General features: G+C 31.9%; 2 protein-coding genes, 1 long non-coding RNA gene and 1 pseudogene across 18 annotated transcripts; 3 read left to right on the top strand and 1 right to left on the bottom strand.

Annotated features, from left to right (window-relative positions):
- Window positions 1-9,695: 9,695 nt before the first annotated feature.
- Window positions 9,696-10,444, top strand: LOC106312245. Its single transcript, XR_001264162.1, has 3 exons — window positions 9,696-9,947; window positions 10,070-10,197; window positions 10,280-10,444. It is a non-coding gene; the product is annotated as an uncharacterized LOC106312245 (long non-coding RNA).
- Window positions 10,445-10,535: 91 nt separating this feature from the next.
- LOC106312244 (probable sugar phosphate/phosphate translocator At3g17430) lies at window positions 10,536-12,635 on the top strand. Of its 15 annotated transcripts, none has more exons than XR_001264156.1 (6): window positions 10,536-10,639; window positions 10,732-10,773; window positions 10,911-11,404; window positions 11,479-11,761; window positions 11,836-12,013; window positions 12,293-12,635. XR_001264156.1 is itself a non-coding variant. In XM_013749688.1 (4 exons), the coding sequence occupies exons 2-4, from the start codon at window positions 11,709-11,711 to the stop codon at window positions 12,449-12,451; spliced, it is 390 nt and encodes a 129-aa protein (XP_013605142.1). In that variant the 5' UTR covers window positions 10,536-11,404; window positions 11,489-11,708; the 3' UTR covers window positions 12,452-12,635. The 15 variants fall into 15 exon arrangements, 2 of the variants coding, with proteins under 2 accessions (XP_013605142.1, XP_013605141.1); XR_001264151.1 differs by having other exon boundaries at window positions 10,732-10,812; XR_001264160.1 differs by having other exon boundaries at window positions 10,536-10,994; window positions 11,138-11,210; window positions 11,282-11,404.
- Window positions 12,636-16,392: 3,757 nt separating this feature from the next.
- Window positions 16,393-19,088, top strand: LOC106308318 (phosphoribosylamine--glycine ligase, chloroplastic-like). 2 transcript variants are annotated; one of them, XM_013745471.1, is made up of 4 exons: window positions 16,393-16,782; window positions 16,851-17,224; window positions 17,852-18,382; window positions 18,451-19,088. In XM_013745471.1, the coding sequence occupies exons 1-4, from the start codon at window positions 16,503-16,505 to the stop codon at window positions 18,865-18,867; spliced, it is 1,602 nt and encodes a 533-aa protein (XP_013600925.1). In that variant the 5' UTR covers window positions 16,393-16,502; the 3' UTR covers window positions 18,868-19,088. The 2 variants fall into 2 exon arrangements, with proteins under 2 accessions (XP_013600925.1, XP_013600924.1); XM_013745470.1 differs by having other exon boundaries at window positions 16,842-17,224.
- A 304-nt stretch (window positions 19,089-19,392) lies between these two features.
- LOC106310896 lies at window positions 19,393-20,659 on the bottom strand (annotated as a pseudogene).
- Between the last annotated feature and the right edge of the window lie 1,336 nt (window positions 20,660-21,995).

The following is a 21,995-nucleotide window of genomic DNA, read 5'->3' as shown; positions in this document are numbered from 1 at the left end:
ATTCTGAAAATCGATTTTGATTGTTTGAAATTGAACATTGATTGGTTGATTTGATCACCTAGAACTATTGTTAGGATTGTTCAAACTCGAATCTGATTGTTTGGCTTGTTTGAACTAAAACCCTAATGACCTAGTTTAGATATTTTAAAATCGAAATCTAAAACTACATATTAGGTTAAACTGTTCTAGACTTGATCATACTCGTGGCCGTGTGGCCTTGTTGCATTCATACCATAACTTAATCACATTGATTGATTGCAATTATACTTAGAACTTATTCTAGGAATGGTGTTGAATTGAATCAAATAGCCGTGTGGCTTGATCTTTGCTTGGCTGATAGGTTTGCTTGTTTTGATTGCATCATGAACTGATAGAAACAAACCATGTCAAACAAATGCATGCCGCGAGATAGAAGATAATCGACTCGTGCGGCAAAAGGGGTTTGAAAGTTCTAGGCTATCGGCATGGGGTTTGGCGAGGAAAAAAATAAAAATGGTGACGGCGAGTTGAAGGTGCTTTTCTAATTCAATTTCAACGACGTGTAGTACTGGAGGGAATTTCACGGAGGTTAGCTGGTTTGCTTCTCATAGATTCTTTGGATATGCATCCATATGCCATTGTATAGAATAGTGTAGTAATCTGGCGTGCATAGAATAATATTAAGTAAATGCATAGAATAGTGTAGTAATCTGGCGTGCATAGTATAGTATCATCTATCCATATGGAAATCTAGGGTTATTTTGGCTCTTATGAACTATACGTGTGAGGCTGTCTGTCTAACTATATCATGTTTTCTTATTTTTCAGGACAATTTTTCAGGACAAAAGGGTGCATTTACATGCTAATCTGAGACATATGTAGTACAATATTTCTACACCATCTTAGTAATTTGTACTATACTATTTATTTTTGTTATATTCAATTCTATTTGACGAATGCAGAATAAAAATATGATTAAAAAGCTCATGTCACATATTTAGTTAACCACACTCATACAAATGTAATCTTCACACAAATTTATATAATTCTATTTATAATGACTATATTTTACATTTTAAAGTAGATTATTAGAGTGAATGATCTATTTGTATATTTAATATTATGTAATATTAAATACTTTTTTAGATTTTGATATTTTGGTTTAGGGTTTATATTTGGATTTAGAGTTTAATGATTAGGGTTTAGTGTTTATATTTGGGTTTAGAATTTAGTGATTCGGGTTTAGGGTTTATATTTGGGTTTAGAGTTTAGTGATTATGGTTTAGAGTTTAGTATTTGGAAAGTGGGGTTGAGATTGGAGTCATCAATAATAGGTATTTTATAATTTCACCAATATATACTATGCTATTAATTTACTTTTTTTTTCTATTCTATTTGGGTTTAGAGTTTATATTTGATTTAGGATTTTTGGCAGTTCATAATTTTTTGATAGTTTGATTAAACTTGTACTATACTGTATATTATGTTTTAATTCATTTGTGTTTTAGTTTGTATACATTGTTCCAATTCATCGATTTTGTATAATATATGTTTATCTAACATCAACATAATTTCCATACAATTTTACACTAACATAAATTACATACTGTATGAATAAGTATGTGGTGAACAAATATCTGACGTGAACTCCACTATGTATGAAATTGTAAATAATTGTGTTTCAGTTATGTCCATAGATACAATTGACGACTGCCATTCACACTCTTCCTCTTTCACCGGATACATGCCAAATGAAAGGGTATAACCGGGTCACAAGTGAACCAAATGTCACTCACTTAATAACGTCAAAATCAATGTCATATTTTTAATTTCACTTCAAATTTTGGCTATTTGACAAATTCTCCCTTAAATATATTAATTAGTTTTAGATTTAATATCCAAAATATATAAGATATTTTGATGTTTTCTAAACTAGTTAAAAATATATACAAATATCCAAGTCAAACTAATTTGGGAAATTGTCAAATATAGCACTTTTATGATACCACATTTCATTTATACCTCAACCAATTTTACCATTAAAAATTTAATAGGTAAAATACCATTGTACCCCTAACTAATCAAAAATACACCTATTTTCTTTCTCCCACGATTCAAACAGTTCCCAAATTGAACGACAAGATTCACGACTCCGGGGAGATTCTACGATTATGACGATTTCTCCAGCGAGATTCGACGACTCTGGCGATTTCTTCGGCGAGATTTGAAGACGCTGACGTCCGACGAGATTTGGCGAAGACTACAAGCTCAAACGAACAAAACATGACGATCTCTCACCACAAATGTGTAACAAAGGTGAGAGGATAATATATGGTGATTTTCGTCTCTTTCTGTAGTTTTATCTTTGATTTTTCAAAATCGATCAATTTCTGAGAAGGACGACGAAGTCTTTCTCATGAAGTTTTCAAAACTCAAATTTATAAGGCTTTATAAATTTATCGAACATAGTGCTTATGAATGAAGACAACTAACCACCATCAAGTTTTTCGATTGTGTTTATGAATTCCATGGAAGCTCCACTGTTTCAATCTCCTTCTTACTTTCTCGATTCAACTTAGTTTTAGAATCTATACCAAAATTCGGCAAAAGCAATCACTTAAGCTTTTGGATATCGTTTTTGGTTGCGGCTTAGAGTAATCAGAAGAATGCTGAAAGACCCCTCCTTTATCCACTTGTAAATCTAAATGAGACATATAAGCTTGTTTGGTAGTTGTCTCAGTGTAAGATGCTTTTATCTTTGGGTTGCTTATGAATTCTTAATTTAGTATGTGTCTCTTGCTTCAGTTTATCCATTGATATTCCTTGTTAATTTGGAAAAGTTTGTTAATTTGGTGAATATCTTGTAGTTTCAGGGCTAACTGCAACTCGATCTATGTATATTTTAGGTTATATAGAAGTTTATACTACTTTTCTACTAGCTTAGCTAATAGACTGTTTTCATTGGGTAATTATGCATTTTGTGTACTTGTGCTGTGGGTATATATATATGCTTTGGTTCCGCCGTTCTGGTCTTTAGTGGTCATATACTTTGGTTTTCAAAGCAGGAGCAATCCGTTTCTTTTGCTCTAATATTTTAATTATCAGGTGTGGCAATGTCAACTGGGCTAAGCGTTTAAAATGTTATGTCTGCAACACGGCCAGAATGAATGTGGTGTGAGGTATGACTCAATGTCAATGACAACCTTCCTTTGTATTGTTCTTTAACAGTATTCGAGCTGAGGATTGGTATTATAGATGCTTTTGCGGTGAATTTAGGATACATTTATAAGATTTTTGTTCGATAATAGTAGTCTTCGTGTCAGCTTATTCATCTTTAGACATGGCCTCGTAGATAACTGGAAAAGGGGAAACAATATTATCTTCTGAAATTTGACCGAATGCTTTCTTAGGTAATATGTTCAGTATGAGAAAGCTCCTAATGCATCAAAATGTGCTTTCTCACTTGAAATGTTTTGGCCAAATTAGTGTTGCATTAAGAAACATTATGTTTCAGCCTGATAGGCTGTTGTTCACTGTTCTCTTGAAAGACCTGTGCTTATTCATTTATTTTCTCCATATAGGGGAGGTCGTGGTGGTGGCTACAAGGAATTGGATGAACAAGAATTAGAGGAAACAAAGAGACGAAGGCGTGAGGCTGAAGAAGTAATAGCATATGCTTCTAATGCAGAGTTCTTTGTTACTTCTTTTGTTGCATTTAGTTCTTTTATAAATGTTTATAAATCATTTTTGAGTTCCTTATACTCATTCTGCCTAGCATTCCTCAAAGACTTCTCAAGTTCACACATTTATATGTTTTTTATAGACATATGCGATCCATTTTTGTTTGAAAACTTCTTTATAAAGACTTATAAATCGTTCAATTGTACTTTTAACAATATCCTAAAATTCAGATTTATAAGGAATTATAGTTCTGTAAAAATGTAGTGTTCACTATCCGAAAATCTTAATCTTAACCAGAACTATTCAAATAACAAGTCCAAATAAGCCTTATTTGTTTTTTCGGATAACAGAAGGAAGCAAATCCTAAAATTAATTGAACTCTTGTTTAAATACTTCTTTATAAGGATTTATAATTCGTCGAGTTGTACTTTTAACAATACCCTGAAATCCAGATTTATATTTTATAAAGGTGTAAAAAATATTTGGAACAAATTTAATTTTTAGTAAATAACTGTATGATTAATGTTACAGAGAGAAACTCACACACATTTTAAGACTAAATTGAACAACATTTAAAGAGTTGATGAAGTCGGTTTTTTAGAACATATTCGTATAAATTATTTTTTATAAATGTTTTATACACTCTTATAAATTATTTACATACATTTATAAACCCTAGAAAATTATTTTATTAACTCTTATAACTTGTTTAATAAGCATTTCTAAATGGTTATAGACTCGTATAATTGATTTCTAAACATGTATATACCTCTATAAACCTTATAAATTATATACATACCCCTTATAAATTATTTATAAACTTTTATATTTTTTTGTAATAAACATTTATAAATAGTTTATATACTCTATAAATTGTTTTATAAACCTTTATAGATGGTTTATAGACTCTTACAAATAATTTGTACACCTTTATAAAAGGTTTATGAAATTTATTAATTGTTTTAAATAAAATTTGATTAATGATTTATAATCTCTTATTAATTATTTATTTGTCCTTGTAAAATTATTTTACAAACTTTTACAAATTGTTTTGATAAGTGTTTTGAATTGTTATAGCCTCTTATAAATGATTTAAAAGACTTTCCAAGTGATTCATAAACTAATAAACCTTATAAATTGTATACATACCCCTTATAAATTGTTTATAAACTTTCATAATGTTTTAATAAACGGTTATAAATAGTTTATAGACTTTATTAATTGTTTTATAAATGGATTAAAGACTCTTACAAATAATTGAAACTACTCTTTTTTACTACATTTTGTTTCTTGTAATAGAAATCAAGCTTGGTTAGGTTGACGTTGAATGGTCTAGATTCTTTATAAATAATTTATAAACCCTTATAAATGATTTATAAAATTTATATATTGTTTTTAAAAACTTTTATAAATGATTTATAAATCCTTATTAATTATTTACATACCCTTATAAATTCTTATAAATTATTTTTATCCTTATTAATTATTTACATACCCTTATAAATTCTTATAAATTATTTTTATCCTTATTAATTATTTACATACCCTTATAAATTCTTATAAATTATTTTTATCCTTATTAATTATTTACATACCCTTATAAATTCTTATAAATTATTTTTATCCTTATTAATTATTTACATACCCTTATAAATTCTTATAAATTATTTTTATCCTTATTAATTATTTACATACCCTTATAAATTCTTATAAATTATTTTTATCCTTATTAATTATTTACATACCCTTATAAATTCTTATAAATTATTTTTATCCTTATTAATTATTTACATACCCTTATAAATTCTTATAAATTATTTTTATCCTTATTAATTATTTACATACCCTTATAAATTCTTATAAATTATTTTTATCCTTATTAATTATTTACATACCCTTATAAATTCTTATAAATTATTTTACATACTCTTATCAATTGTTTTACAAGCCTTTATAAATGGTTATATATTCTTATAAATAATATAGAGACCCTATAATTGGTTTCTACACCTATATAAACCCTTATTAATAGTGTACATACTCCTTATAGATTATTTATAAACTTTCATAACTTTTTAATAAACATTTATACATGGTTTATAGATTTTATAACTTGTTTTATAAGTCTTTATAAATGTTTTATAGACTCTTACAAATAATTTTACTTACCCTTATAAATTGGTTCATAATCCTTTATAATGGTGTATGAACTTTATAAATTGTTTTTGTAACCCTTATAAATTATTTATATACCTTTATAAACCCATATAAATTATTATACAAACCATTATAAATTGTTTTATAAGTCTTTTTAAATGGTTATAGACTCTTTTAGTTGATTTCTAAACCGATATAACTCTTATAATACCACTTATAAATTGAATATAAACTCTCATAACTTTTTTTATAGACCTTTATAAATGGTTTATAAATTGTTTTTATAAATTTTTGTAAGTTGATTTATCAATGTTTATAAATTTACTTTTGATTTATAAGAGTTTATAAATGTTATTTATAAGATAAGAGTTTATAAATGTTTATTAAAACATAAAATGATTTATAAGGGTCTATAAGTTGATTATGAGAGTTTTTAAAATGACTTATAAAAATTTATAAACTAATTTATTAGGATTTATTTGTTAATTTATAAAATATTAAAATTTCCCAGCTTGCACACCCATTTTTCTATACACCTCCAACTAATTTAAAGGTCATAAGACACAAAGTGTCTCACATATGTAGTTTGAAAGAGATCTAAACAATATATAATATATATGGTTTTAGGTTGGAAGTTCATCTAACTTAACATGGGTTTATAAGTTGATTTATAATTTTTAAAAATTGGCTTTTGATTTATAAGAATTTTAAAACTGGTTTATAAAAGTCAAACTAATTAAGAAACACTTAAAACTAATTTATAAAAGTTTATAAAATTATTTATAAGGTTTGTAAACTGATATATACAGGTTTATAGACTAATTTATTAAGGTTTATAAACTAATTTATTAAGGTTTCTAAGTTAATGTATAAAAACCTTATAAAATGAATCATAAGGGTTTATAAAATGAGAATCGTTATAACTTTCACTCCAATAGATTTTTAGTAAGAAAAAAGAGTTTTTAAGGTTTTATAAAACATTTTCTAACTTACAAAATCATTTATAAAATATTTTATAAATATGTTTACGTGAAAATGATAAGAATTTATAAATATTTATATAAGAGGTTATAAATTAATTATAAATATTAATCAGTTAGTTATAAGAATATCTTAAAGCTTACGATTTTATCTATCCACTCATGATTAATAAACAATTATAAATGATTTATAAAATTATTATAATGTTTCTGCCAATCTCACTCTCTCTCTTTTTTGTTGTACATGTTTTGTGTAACTAACTGTAAACGAGTTTGATTTCAAGTAAAAAATAGCTTGGAACTGCACATATGATCTCTTGGATAATTTAAATTTAAAAGAAACAATAAAATGTTTTAGAAAAGCTTATAAGTCATTTATCCGGTTTCATAAACCAATTTCTAAGAGTTTATAACTTATTTTATAAAGATTTATAAATTAGCTATAAAAATTATGAAGACTTATAAATTATTTATAAGAGTTCGTAAATATTGAAATAACTATCATCCAGGTGAAGTTTCAGAGATTCTATTACAACACCACGTGGAGCGTTTGCTTCTTTGCTATCCCCAAGGCATGGGTTCCAGCTATCAAATCTGGTTTTGGATGAAGGTGAAGCCTGAAGACAAGAACTGGTTCTTGCTCTGCCACAGTGTGACGTACATTGAAGATATGCATCTCATGATTTCTTCAGAGAACCTACTCGGGTTTTCCATGTCGTCTACGATGTGAGATGAGCCTAGAAGATCTTTAAGGGTAGTGTGATGACCATAAACATATCTTGTATTCTCCTGAAAACATCAAATCAGTTAAACAAGTATGCTAAATGCTGAAGACCAATGTGTTCTACTTACATTTGTAAAAAAGGCTTTTAAGCTGGCTTGGAAACTCCAAGGACATGAAGAGGAACGTTCAGACACAAGAGATGCTTGATAATGGTAGCTGAGCACACCCCAGTAAGGTCTGATTGTGAGACTAAGCTTGTTTCAGTGTGTGGAGAGAATGAACTAACTTGTTCATCAAAAGATGCCATGTAAAGAGAGAGAAGATACTGTTCAAACTCAAGTGAAGCAATCTCCTTCTTCAAATCTTCTGAAGACTGCACAATAACAGAGTTCATATCTAAAGTACACTTGGTAACAAAGAATCTGTCAAGTTTCATTACAAAAGATCAAACTTTTGGCATTACGTTGCAATGCGAATCCTTATGAGCCAGTAGTCTCTTCTCAATTGATATAAACTGCCATGAAAATGTACAGACAAATGTGACTTTTTTGGAACCACCCGTAAAGAGAGGGAGATTAAGATAATATCTAAAAGCTTCGCTTTTTGAAAAGAGAATGGAAATTACCGGTTCACTATTATAGCAAGAGAATCTTGACAATACATTTCTCTAGCAACCACTATCACTATGTCATCTCTATCTTGACTAGTACTTAGACTAAGCTTCTACTCTAAATAACAATTGAATTTTAAAAACCCTTATAAATTATCTAATAAATCCTTATAAATGATTTCAGTGCTAAAGTCTCAATACTCAGAGTCTTTAATAAACTCGTAAACCCAATTCATAAAATTTCAAAACACAAAATCACATTGCATACTCATCTCTAATCAAACATTTACCCTCTTCAGATTGATGAATATTCTGAATCTCAATATTGCAACAAATCGTAATCCATAAACCTGAAATAGACTTGAATGGTAAAAACCCAGATTCTACAATCTCCTCAAACCGGTGAAGTGATCAAAGATGATCTGATGCCAGAGGTTTTGACGATAAATCTCAACGGAGAAGGACGACGGATCTCGACGGAGAGAGACGATGGATCTCGATGGAGAGAGATGGATCTCGACGGAAAGAGACCGATTTCGACGGAGAGGGGCGATGGGTCTCGACAGAGAAAGAAAAAACGCGATGGAGAAAAAGATTAGGTTAGGGTAATTTAGTCTTTTACACATTAATGAATGTGGTATTTATGAAAATATATTTGGTTGGTGGTAAAGTTGAATAATGGTATCAAATAAAGTCTATAAGTAAAATTTCCCCAACTAATTTTTATGTTAAGTTAGGTATTTTGAATTTATATGTTATATATTATTTTTATTTTTACATTTTGAGAAATTTAAAGTATATATGAATTTTAATTTTTTAAATAATCTAAACGACATATCCGAATTCAAACCAAATCCGCAAGGATCCAAACCGAACAAAAGTTTATAAATACCTGAATGGCGGTGAAATCTTTAACCCCAAAAACAAAAACAAAAACCCAAATAAACCCTAATCAAACCTGAATGCTACCTTTATCCAAAATATTCCTATAATAACACACTTTTTGAAAATTGATTACAATTTATGTAAATTAGAAATTGTTTGACATATACATTATGCATATTAATTACAATTTTGGATGCACCCTATCTTAATTAGATTTTTAAAATAATCATAATATCAATAATGAAATTCAAACTTACTTAACTTAATGTATCCCTAATTTATTGCTATCATCACACTACTAAAAGGGAGATATAGCTAGAGTTTTTAGGGTGTCCACGTAGGCATATAAATTCAAGCCAATGATAAGTCAAGAATGTGCCATGTCATCAAATACATTCGTAACTTTTACAGGTCGATTGGCCTCCGGCAAAGAGCAAAATAATTTTCTCGATTCACCTTCTTCCACAAACCGTAATATCTCTCACCTTTTCTAAATGTAAATTCACCTCCTTATCTCAAGAAAGCCAAGCCAATTGCTGGTTCTGCCTCTCAGAAGAACATCCAGTATCTGAGCATGGAAGCTGTGATCTCAGCTCCAGATAAATTCAATAATCCTATTAGGTTGTTCAACCATTACAGACCAAGCAAAAGCTAAAGAAATCTCCTCCTGTTACTTCAGCCATGCCGTTGATGACCGTGTAATCAATCTATACAAAACCAATCACGTCCTCTTCTCGAAACATTCCTCTGCTCACGATTTGGTACGACGAATCTCTCTCTGCCGTGAAGAAGACCCTCGAAGGAAAATCAGATTCGGCTAAGGGTTAAAGTCGGTGCTGATCTCTTAGTCTTCAATAAGTGCTAAAAGCTGCCGATGAGTATAGTAGGAGCTTAACATCACAATACTAGGCAGCTTTGAGAGGCTTATGAGGTAATATACTCGCAAAACTTTTCTCTTTTTTTTTCCTTTTGTTCCTTGAAGAAGTAATGTTTCTTTCAATAACTCGATTTTGTCATGAATGGAATCATGCTGATGTAATTTTCTCATTGTAGAATGTTGGAAACCACAGGAAAGAGAGTATCCAGATTGAAGCTTTTAGTCAGTAGACACAGAGAAAGACGAAGAATACTTTTATGCTGATGGGAACTTTGTAGAATATGTTAGAGACAAGGAAGTCAAGGTTCGAAGTACTCATCTCTCATAGTACAACTTATACCTGACGTGCTTTTTAGGTTGTCTTACAAGGTTTGTTTTGTTTTTAGGATGCATGTCCTGACAGTATTGACATTAATCCAATGTAACTATGTCGATGTGCTGCACATGATACTGAGAAGCATGAAGATAGTGGGGATAGTAAGGCCATAGGATTAACTTTCTCAAGAAGATATTGGAGTCATAAAGATGCGTATTTCTTAACTTGTTGAAAAGGCGAGTCATTTTGGAAATATTATTTTCAGATTAGCATTGTCGATTATGCATACATCACACACTTAATCTACCTCGGGTTCATTATTACAGGTTTTTCTAGCTTTAAGGAGATTGAAAGGGAACTGGAATAGGATAAGATGACATTTGAGACACAACTTATCATTAGTTTTGCTAATTCCAGAATGGTGACTTCAGTCAAGTCTCATATTGATTTTGCTATATCAAAAGCTTTGCTAAAATGAAAATGGTGTCCAGTTAACATTAGTTTTCTTTGCATGTATTCAAGATATTTATCATGAGGAACAATAAGTTTTCCAGCGTGAAGCTGGTTAGAGCTTTTTTTTTTTTTTTTTCTGAGCAACAGCTGGTTAGAGATTTCTAAATCTCATGATATTTCTTTACTCACAATATAAGGGAACAATGGGGTTTTGCTTCACCTTTTCTTCTCTATTGTAGTTTGCATAGATAAATATGCAGAGACGGCGGTGACGAAAATACTAATCAAGCTGAAGCCTTGCAATCTGATTATGTATTTGACTAAACTTCAGGGTACGTTTATATATACCTTTATCTCTATCTCTATTGCATTGGACTACAATAAACGAGGTCAACCTTTTCCACTTGAGTTAATGACGACTGATTACCACCGCCTGGTCGATGCTCCCTTCCATTTGAACTTAATCGTTCCAAAGGAAACTCTACCACAGAGCCTTAAATTTCCCTACACACCCTTCTGCTACTAACTTATACAAGAAACAATCTCAGGTTCTTCTCTTTGTGTCTTCCATATGCACTACTGTGTTTAGCTAAGACAGTATCTCCACTTTATTACACAGCACAAGCAACAGGGATCGGTAGGCATTGGCATATACATATACGGTGCTTTGACTGCTGTCCCCCTAACTAACTCCAGAAGATAAGCAGGCAACAACAAGATTCAATGACTTCTTTATTGGATGGTAAACCTAATTAATCAAATGTTAAAGCATCTACTATATTTTATCACTCAGTTTCTTTGTTTTTTTTTTGTAAGGGTCTTACAGGTTTGGCGAGAATCTTAAGACGATGAAGACCATAGTTGGGTCTACATTACCCGCTTTTACAGAGGATGAGTCGAAACAAGATTAATTACATGACATTTTACGTTAACGATAAGTCTTCTTTCTGAAACAAAATCTCCATGATTTCAACATAGACGTGGCTGTGGAACTGACCCGTAAGTTATATGATATTGTGGAAGATTAAAGCTAAAAATGTGGCTCAATGATTGCTTCAGTTTGCCTTGCAGTGTTTGGAAACACATTTTCAAGAATGAAGTTCGTAATATATTTACATACATGATCAATTAAATGAGAGAAAGACTAATGTTTGGTGATTTTGCTTATTTCAGTATTCAAATACACCATGGAGTCAGTACTATTGTATACCAAAGAACACTACGGCATATTAAGTATCTGAGGACACGACCAGACCTAGGTATTGGCGTCGTTATGTACAACTACATAAAAGTGAAGGACGTAAAGGCGTCTCAACCAACTGCTGACAGTCTCCCAGATCGAATCAATAAGGTCAGTAACTCTTTATAGGGTTGAGGTTATGAGGCCGGTTCATCTCAGGCTTGTTTCAGATTCGTTCAAATCCAGAAATAGGTGCATTGAATCTATAAACTGTTATAGAGACCCGATAGTCTCCCATAGTAATATCATCACGCCTACGGTATAAATGGTTCTAAAAGACAAAAAGAATCTCTAGATTTCCAAAATATATGTGGAACCAGATACCTTTTTTCCTTATATGTGGGTGTTAATATGTAACAAACTGATGAACACGAGCATTATATATAATAGGAGTGGAAGATGGGGAAGAAGTCTTCAGATAAGTTCAATCCGAATGTTGGTGGAGAGAGCCCAAGAGTAGGAGGCGAGATAAACGACGAGGAAGCCCCTTTGATTACGTCCCGTTTATCTCATATTGGTCGGACGCAGCTTGGAAATCACGCCGCTTAAGATGCCTGGTAAAAACGCATGATAGAGAGGTTTTGCTTCCAAATTCGTTGTTTTTTCTTTGCTACGTAAAAAGAATCTCTGAAACCAAAAGAGAGGTGCAGCAGCAGCAGCAGCATCCGAGACCGTGTGTCCTCTTGTGTCCTCTCATTAATTTAATTTTTATATATTTATCATGTTAAATTTGTCTATCTATTTTACAAATCATAAACTTAATTAACTTTTAAAATCATAAAATAGATTTTTGTTTAAGTTTGTTATAATTTAGTTTATAACGATACGTCACCTCAATTATTTTTAACAAAACATCTTTTTTTCTGAACAATAACAAAAAAACATCTAACAAATAGTTGTAGACTAAATCTAAATCTAATGTTAATTTTCTAAGTTGCTCTCACTTTTATACACAGTCACACACAAAAAGTATTATGGTAACCAAATTTGTCATCATCGATTTTTATCGTGGAAAATCATCATCTGTCGACTTACAAGAACTGTTTCTTATGTGTTTGCCTCTTAAGATTTTCCGACAAACAATAATTTTTTTTTATTTATTTTAATATATATGAAGATGTTTACTTATTATGTATTGTATATTGTATATTTACTTACTAGGTCTGGCCCACCCTACGGGCGGGAAGTTATAATAAAAGTGATTTTATAATAATTTATGAAGTAATTTAAAATTATAATAGATTAAAAAATATTATAAACGAAAAAATAATGAAAGACTTATGAGATCATTATAATTATCTTTTTTGTTTTGAATTATAATGACAGTAAATTTCACTATTCTCTGATAAATAACATTATATTTTTAATATTTATTTTAATTCAAATGTTTTGTTTTATAATATTCTTAATTAAACTAACTTATTTAAGGTTTTTTTTTTTGCGAATATGACTCAAAACTTGAAGTTATTCCTAAAGTAATTCATGGTTCTTTTTTTTGTGATGTAATTGTATATTCTCTTTGTATGTATGTTTTGCAAAATTTTGTTAAGAGAAGTATATAATAATGTTTATGGGTTTTTAGAATTTTAGGGTGTCGAAGGATTATTTATGTTAAGATTAGTTATATTTGAGTTAAAATGTTTTAATGAAGGGGTTCATTGAATGATTTAATGTGATAGTCAATGAGGATGCATGAATCCAACCGACTTCCATAACGGTTCCAAAATTCAACCAAGGGTAGAAGAAGTGGAATCGAACAGCCAAATACGACGTCTTCCAACTGACCTTGATCGGAATTCAGCGTGGCCGGTGCAGCAAATCTTCATTGGCCGTAGGTTTGAACCGGAGTTGTTAAAACGCAGCAGATCTGTCTTTCGTTCGTCGACATTATTTTTGGAGAAGAAGCCGTCTCATGTGGGACCCCCTCATGTGTTACCCTACAGCCCAAAAACCCAATTATGTTAAGCCCAAAACACTGATCTGAAATATTTATTAACAAAAAGAGAAAAGCCCATTAATAATTGTGATTAAGTGAAACGGTGAGTACCATCCAACCCGGACACATGTCGGCGTGTCAGGAACCGACTTTATGACGTGGCAAAGCAGGAGTGAGGCAAACATATTTTTATATATATAGATTCTTATATACAAAATAAGAAACAATAATGTTTACCTTATTCTCTAAATTACAACATCTCACTTAATTTCCGATGATCCTAGACTGCTTTTGTTACAATGAAACAATAATGTGATAAAGACCAAACGAATATTATTAAAATTAATCACATTTTTTGACCTAGCTACGATTCACTAAAATAAAAGCAAGTTTACACACCACAAAGAAATGTCAAGTTTAGAGATAAGAGAGTTGATTTTGCCACTGCATCAGCCTCTTTATTACATAATCTAGGGATATGATGGAAAGAGCGAGCTTTAAAGAAGCTGCTGCAATGGTCAATATCAAAGAGAATGCCATTACTCTCCATGATGAGTCTGTAGCTTGGAGCAAATTAGACAACATGAATGCCTTAAAATCGAAGAAAAAATATGAACAATACTTTGTCATATACTTGTGCAATAAGTTGATCATGCTAATCGTTATCCCTATATACCTATAGATATTATATAGTAAAATTTGTATAACTTTATATATAATTTGATAGTAAATGTGACGATAACGTTTTAAAATAATACAATGTTTTCTAAATTAAATTATTATCCTAAAAAATTTGTAAATAATAATTATGATGTTAATATCTGAATGATGAAAATCAACTGATAAAATAAATCTTAATTAGTAAAGAAGAGTAAGCCAAACCGATGGTTACGTTTTTATACATGCAATAAAAAGATAAATTATAAAAGAAAAGTAAAACATATTTATGGATATTAATTATTAAGTAATCCAATTATTAAGTAATAACTTCTAGCGTAATAATTATAAAAATAGAACATAACTTCTAGCGTAATAATTGTATTAGAAAAACTTAGTTAATACTGGAGTTAAATATCATAACACCCAACAATGATATACGAAAATGATTTTTTTTTTAAACTAAGTAACTTTACACATAATATATAACCAAATTTAGAAAACAAATGTTAAACACAATGTTAAATGAAAACAAATTCCCCGCAACGGTTATTTTAAAGAGGAAATTTTGAAGATGAAAAGAAAAAATGGATAAGCTATACTGGAAAAAATAGTCAATTCAAGTCCGATCACTACTGGACCATGATTAATAATTCACTATAGGATTTAAGTTCCTTTCGAAGACAAATAATTTAACCGATATTTCTCCACATGAATCCCTCAACAAATTACCACATTTTTGACATTGAAAAAATATGTGGGGATTGTTATTATTTTAAAAGGATAAAACAATTTTTTTTATCTTTCTTCAAACAAGATAATCACAAAACAAACACAATTATTTACATTTTTCCTTCTTGAACATCACTTTTACTTTATGTTTAAATTTCAACTAAATTAACTTTGTTACAACTATCTGCTTTTTACTATACTTTTATTGAATCGATCAGTCACAACCATTTATCTATTTCACTTTGAACTAAGAAACTTCAAAATAAATTTATACATTACGATCGCTAACCACTATCAAATGGATTGGAAAAAAAATGTCATTCTCTTTCAACTTATTTCCATCTTCATGTTTTTAAACATATTTTCTTTACTAAGACCATAAAATAAATTATAAATTCATTTAGGAATAAAACACATGAACCCGGCGCTACCACTAGTATTAACTAAAAAGATATCAAATCTTTTGATTACAATGATTACAATCTATATTTTTGACTCTTGAGTCCTATATTAGATTAAAAAAAAAAAATTAGGAAAATGGATATAGAAAATGAACAACCAGAATATGATTTTCATATATACTATCACATAACCGGAAAATATGTCAATCTTTCAATTAATAAATATTTAAAACACGAATATTCCTTTTATAAAAAAAACTTCATAATGGAAAAAACAAAATTTCTATTACAAAATAGTGAAAGTTTAACTAACCAAATATTGTATACTTTTAAATATTTTAAAATAATGTGAAACATTTTATCGTAAAAATATTATATGCGAATTAAAAATATTTTTAATTAACGTGATTTATCGTAAAATAGCATCCAATACCTAGTTATTTGTTACCAAGAACTAAAAATGTTTAAAATTCAAAATACATGTAAATAATAAATTAATATCACCATCTGTCACATTATAATGTAAAATAAAAAATATTTATAAATATATATATATATATTATCAGTTAACACTACTGACTGTTGAAAGATCTCTCCTATTAAATTGTTGTGTTTAAAAATACATATAAACAAATATATAAATATTTTACATTCAATCATACAAAAAAAAATATTAGACAATACCAAAGCTAAAGAAATAATTAATTAAATCACTGAGGAAAAGGTAAACGAACAAAAACAAACGAAGGGAGTGCTCTGTTAAACCCTTTTTGAGCGAATCTGGTCTGAGTCAAACTCTCTCAAAGACTGCAACTTTAACTGTCTCTGTGTCTCTCTTCATCTCTTTTGCAAACTTGGGTTCCAACTTTCCGAGATGTCGTTGTGTACATCTAATCTCCACCCTTCATCTTCTTCTTTCAATCTCTTCTCCCACAACAACAACTCCCCAAAACCATCTCTCAACTCTCTCCGTCTCGCCACCTCTACTTCTCCTTCTTCCTCTGTTGCTCCTCTCAAGCTCTCGACCACCAATCACGCCCTTCGCTCTCGTTTCCTTTCCAACCGTATCCAAAGCCGCCAACTTTGGATTCGTTGCGCCACGTCAGAGTCCGAGCCCTCTATTTCAGTTTCTCCCGGCTGTAACGGCGGCGCTGGTAAGTTCCAGCGATACCCTTTTGCTCGCTTAATATTCAGTGTACTAACTTCGTTTCAGTTACTGCAGAAGAGAGAGTGATAGTTCTTGTAATCGGCGGCGGAGGGAGAGAACACGCCCTCTGTCACGCCTTGAAACGCTCTCCTTCCTGCAACTCTGTGCTATGCGCTCCTGGAAACCCCGGCATCACGAGCTCCGGAGACGCCGCTTGCGTACCTGACCTCGACGTAACAGACAGCTCAGCTGTCATCTCCTTCTGTCAAAAACATAATGTGGGTTTGGTAGTTGTTGGTCCTGAAGTGCCTCTTGTTGCCGGTTTGGCTAACGACCTGGTTAGCGCTGGTATACTCACCTTTGGACCTTCTTCTCAAGCTGCTGCTTTGGAAGGCTCCAAGAACTTTATGAAGAATCTTTGCCACAAGTACAATATCCCTACTGCTAAGGTTTGCACAATTATTAAAAGAACTTCTTTCATATGACAAATGAAAAAACTTATGTTGATTGGATAGTTGAACTTTGTTCTTATTCAGATACCATAAAGTTTTAAGCTTTGAAGATGGCCAGTGGCTCAGCTCTTAGCTTTAGGTCTTGTGTATCTAGCCTAGGACTAAATGTAGCAGATTCTGTTATGTGTTGGTTGGTTACATAACAGTAATTTATTAGCAGCTTACACAATGTTCAAGAAATCGATAGACGACAATTAAACTATTTTTATAGAGGATTATTGATTATAAGGGCACCTAGACCAATTATTTGAAGATTAATTGAACGTCTAGACCAGTTTTTTTTTAAAAAAAAATCCAAGAAAATCGTTTCATTTAGGTCCGATTTGCTGTCTAGGCCGATTTTTAGAACACTGAGCTTATTTTCATGTGGCGCCTGGACCAATTATTTATACTCCTAGACCAGTTTTTAAAAAAAATCCAAGAAAAATCGTTTTGTTTAGGTCCGATTTGCCGTCTAGACAGATTTTTAGAACACTGAGCTTATTGTTATGTATCTTTGAACTTAACATAAGGATTTCCATTTTTGATGTAGCTTAATGCAGTTGAAACTGAATTTGATTGCAGTATAAAACATTTTCTGATGCCACTGCTGCTAAAGAATACATTCAAGAGCAAGGGGTACCGATCGTGATCAAAGCAGACGGACTAGCAGCTGGAAAAGGAGTCACTGTCGCCATGGAGCTAGAGGAGGCTTTCGAAGCTGTCGACTCCATGCTGGTGAAAGGCGTGTTTGGTGCTGCAGGGTGTCAGGTGATAGTGGAGGAGTTTCTTGAGGGAGAAGAAGCTTCCTTCTTTGCGCTTGTGGATGGAGAAAACGCCATTCCTCTAGAATCTGCTCAGGACCACAAGAGGGTTGGAGATGGAGACACCGGTCCTAACACAGGAGGGATGGGAGCGTATTCTCCTGCTCCTGTCTTGACCAAGGAGGTGCAGGATGTGGTGATGGAGACTATAATTCATCCTACTGTTAAAGGAATGGCTGAAGAAGGATGTAAGTTCGTTGGTGTTCTGTTTGCTGGTCTCATGATTGAGAAGAAGTCCGGTTTGCCTAAGCTGATTGAGTTCAATGTCCGGTTTGGAGATCCAGAATGTCAGGTGAGGAAAAAAGATTAAACCGGTTTAGTTTCTTGGTTCGACTCTTGAAGCTTCTTGGTTAAACGCAGGTACTGATGATGCGTCTAGAGTCTGACTTAGCCAAAGTTTTGCTAGCGGCTTGTAGAGGAGAGCTAAAGGGTGTGACGCTGGATTGGTCTAGAGATTCAGCAATGGTGGTTGTAATGGCGAGCAGAGGCTATCCTGGTGCTTACGAGAAAGGATCCATCATTAGAAACCTTGAGGAAGCTGAGAGGGTTGCTCCAGGAGTGAAGGTTTTCCATGCGGGAACGGGTCTTGATGAAGAAGGGAACGTTGTGGCGAGTGGGGGACGTGTTCTTGGGGTCACGGCGAAGGGTAGAGACTTGGAAGAGGCGCGAGAAAGAGTGTATACGGCGGTGGGACAGATCAACTGGCCTGGAGGTTTCTTCAGGAGTGATATTGGTTGGAGAGCGCTTCTACAGAAACAAGTAGCTTCAAAGGACTGAAGAGTGAAGAGAAGGATATTTTTTGCTGTATGTTGCTCACTATGATCCATGTGGGCTTGTTATTCACATGATTGGCTCCACACTGGTTCCTGAGGTCACCATATATGTATGATCTCTTCCTAATGGAAAAATCTGTGCGCATTATAAGTACTGAAGCAAATGCCAAAGAAGCTATATGAAGTTTTAGATTTCATTTGGAAACTATAAGAAAGTTCTTGTAATATTACTTTGTAGCATCCATGCAACAATGAGATTATAGACATAACTGAAGCTTTGATATTTTAGGCCTTGCCTTTAAAATCTCTACAATAATTTAATTTTGTAAAAATATATACATTTTGGAGTTTTTTCCTTCTTCTTTTTTCAATCCAATCAAAATTTTTTTAACAGAATAAGATTTTTACATCAGCTTCTCTTTTCTCTTCGATGTCTAAAATTTCTTTGAAAATTGGATTAGACAGTTTTTTTTGTCGAAAAGTGATTTATCCCAAAATAATTCATTTATATAGCCGTATGACAACAACAAAAAAACGAATGGACAAAATATTGGTTAAGTTATTTAACTATACAACGAATTATACATTGATAACGTAAGCATGTAGCTAAAGAACAAAAGAAAAATATCGAACTTCCATTGGTTGATCAATCTCTTGTTTGTCCTTTAATGCATTTTAAATTATATCAACATGGTTTAACACTAATCCACTAAATGAGTCAGAAAAAAAACGAGTTATACTAGCAGAGATGCTAGAGGTGGTGAGGCCAACGAATGCTTGCCTTCTCTTCCACAAGGTAAAGGAGCCGGCAAAGCTATGTGCGACGGCAGATTCTTTCCCGGCATCACGATCGATACATCCGCCGCCATGTTCACCGGAACCTATACCACGTCATATTCCTTATAGTTAATGTCAAAACTTTAGCACATAACAATAGATAGTAGATACTCGTTAATCGTTATTATGATACACAATTGGTTAACTCCTGCTTATTCTGCAAGAAAACAAAGAATAAAGGTTCAACTTGAGCCTTGCTTTTCACTTTACAATCTATTTTATTTTGAAAAATGTTTAATTTCCAAAGTTTTTTGCACGGAAACGAATTTTATTTTATTTTTAAAAAAGATAAAGAAGAACTAATACTAACGGTGGCAAGTTAATGCGCTTTGGCTTTATAAAAAAAAGACAAAAATTCTTTTGAGAAATGCTAAAACAACTTTTTGTTTTTTTGGTTTGCTTACCATGGATGCTTGAATAGCAAGTTTCTGGAACTGACCGGACCCATCACTGCTCTGGTTCTGTCGTTGTCTGATCCGATGTGGTGAATCAAAACTAGAATTCTCAGGCCTGAAGAGATGCTCGAAGATGGCCATTATCAAGAACATGGAGACGAGTATCGCCGTAGCTACGAATCCAAAGGAGATCGCACTCATCGACGTAGAAGATCTCCATGGCCCTTCACTCTCTCCATATCTGGCACTGTAGATGCTCCACGAACTTGACTCGTTCATTTTCTCCTTGTTGCATGCGAGCTTTGAGCTTTTGAAGTCGATTGAATTCTCGTGGTGTGTAGAATTTATCTCAAAGATATGAACACCTTCAAACTCTCCTCCTCCTCTATTTTTTGTCAATAACACAAATAAAATGAAAAAGAACAAAGGAAACTATCACAAGAGCAAACTCACAGCTCTAGATTAAGTTAAAAATTGAGAATCAATACCAAAACTTGGTATTTTCACGTAATCATCGACAGTGTCTAGTTTATTATTCCTCTGTTTGTGTGTGAAGGAAGTGAAAAGAAGAAATAAAACACACTCTTTTGTGTCGTTATGGCTGTGTCTAATATATATACACAGTTATCAAAGCGAAATTATCTATTAATTATGTGCCTTTAAAGTATAAAAATGATGAATTAACAAAGAGTTAGATAATGAGTTGGTATAGTTGGGGAGCATAAAGCATAAAATAATGTAAAGAAAAAGCTTTTATATATGTTTCTTTCCTTCTTTCTCATGAATTGTCTCTCTTTTTCTAATGAAATACTCACAATTTGTTGAATACATATTCGCTGTCTGCTTTACTAGCTATCTTATCAACGACAAACCAAAAAATTCAACTATAAAAATTGAGGATGGGGCCTTCGTGTCATCATAAAGAACAACAAAGAGAGCCTATTGGCTGCTTTAGAAAATGTTTACCCTTAAGTCCGGTGAATTTATTATCATAGTAAGGTTTCAATTAGTTATCAGAATTAAGGAAACAATGATGCATAATAATAAACGATTTTTTGTTGTTAACTCATTAGCTCAATACATTTGTATGTACTCGACCTGCATTGCATGAAGATATATATGTGATTCATCTACGTGACAAGCTTTTATGTCAATAAATCCTTATGTGAAATTAGCTCAATAATAATGCAGACGTTCTTGTTTCTTTCCCGTCTGCAACCTAAAGTTATTTTTATTAAAGAAAAAGTGCAACAACTAAATTCGCTTTATTTGTACGACAAGCAATTTGAGCCTTAAATATATAGCATACCAAGATAAATCTTCTTTATAAGAAAACATAATACTTTTAAGCCGTTAAGAAAACTTAATTTCAAACAAAGAAGCACACACATATGTTGAAATAATAAAAGATGTGGGTCCTACTGTCACTATTTGCACAGTGATTTTTCTTCTATAAATACGAAGTTTTTCGATCATTTGAGAAACACGATTACACCATCTCTTCTCCTTCTTAATAACAAATTCTCTATTGTTATCAGTGTTATCTCCTATCTACGGGTATAAAATTTTGCTTTATTTAAATTCCTGCGATATAATAAAATTCCAGTTCTTTTCATAACACGTTATCAGCACGATCACTCTGCGATTCGGTAAAATTTATTTGTATCATTTATATCCTGTTATAATGGTCGGTATACCGCCTCTACTATTATTTATATCATGTTATAATGGCCGGAATACCGCCTATATTATTTATTAGTAATTTAATTAATTTAATGGTCGGCCGAGCCGCCTTATATCCTGTTTATTATTTATTGGTCGGCCGAGCCGCCTCATATTCTGTTTATTATTTATTGGTCGGCCGAGCCGCCTTATATTCTGTTTATTATTAATTGGTCGG

The sequence above is a fragment of the Brassica oleracea genome, chromosome C8 (genome assembly GCF_000695525.1).
Source record: "Brassica oleracea var. oleracea cultivar TO1000 chromosome C8, BOL, whole genome shotgun sequence".
NCBI classification, from domain to species: domain Eukaryota; kingdom Viridiplantae; phylum Streptophyta; class Magnoliopsida; order Brassicales; family Brassicaceae; genus Brassica; species Brassica oleracea.
This window is presented reverse-complemented; position numbering and strand designations above follow the sequence as displayed.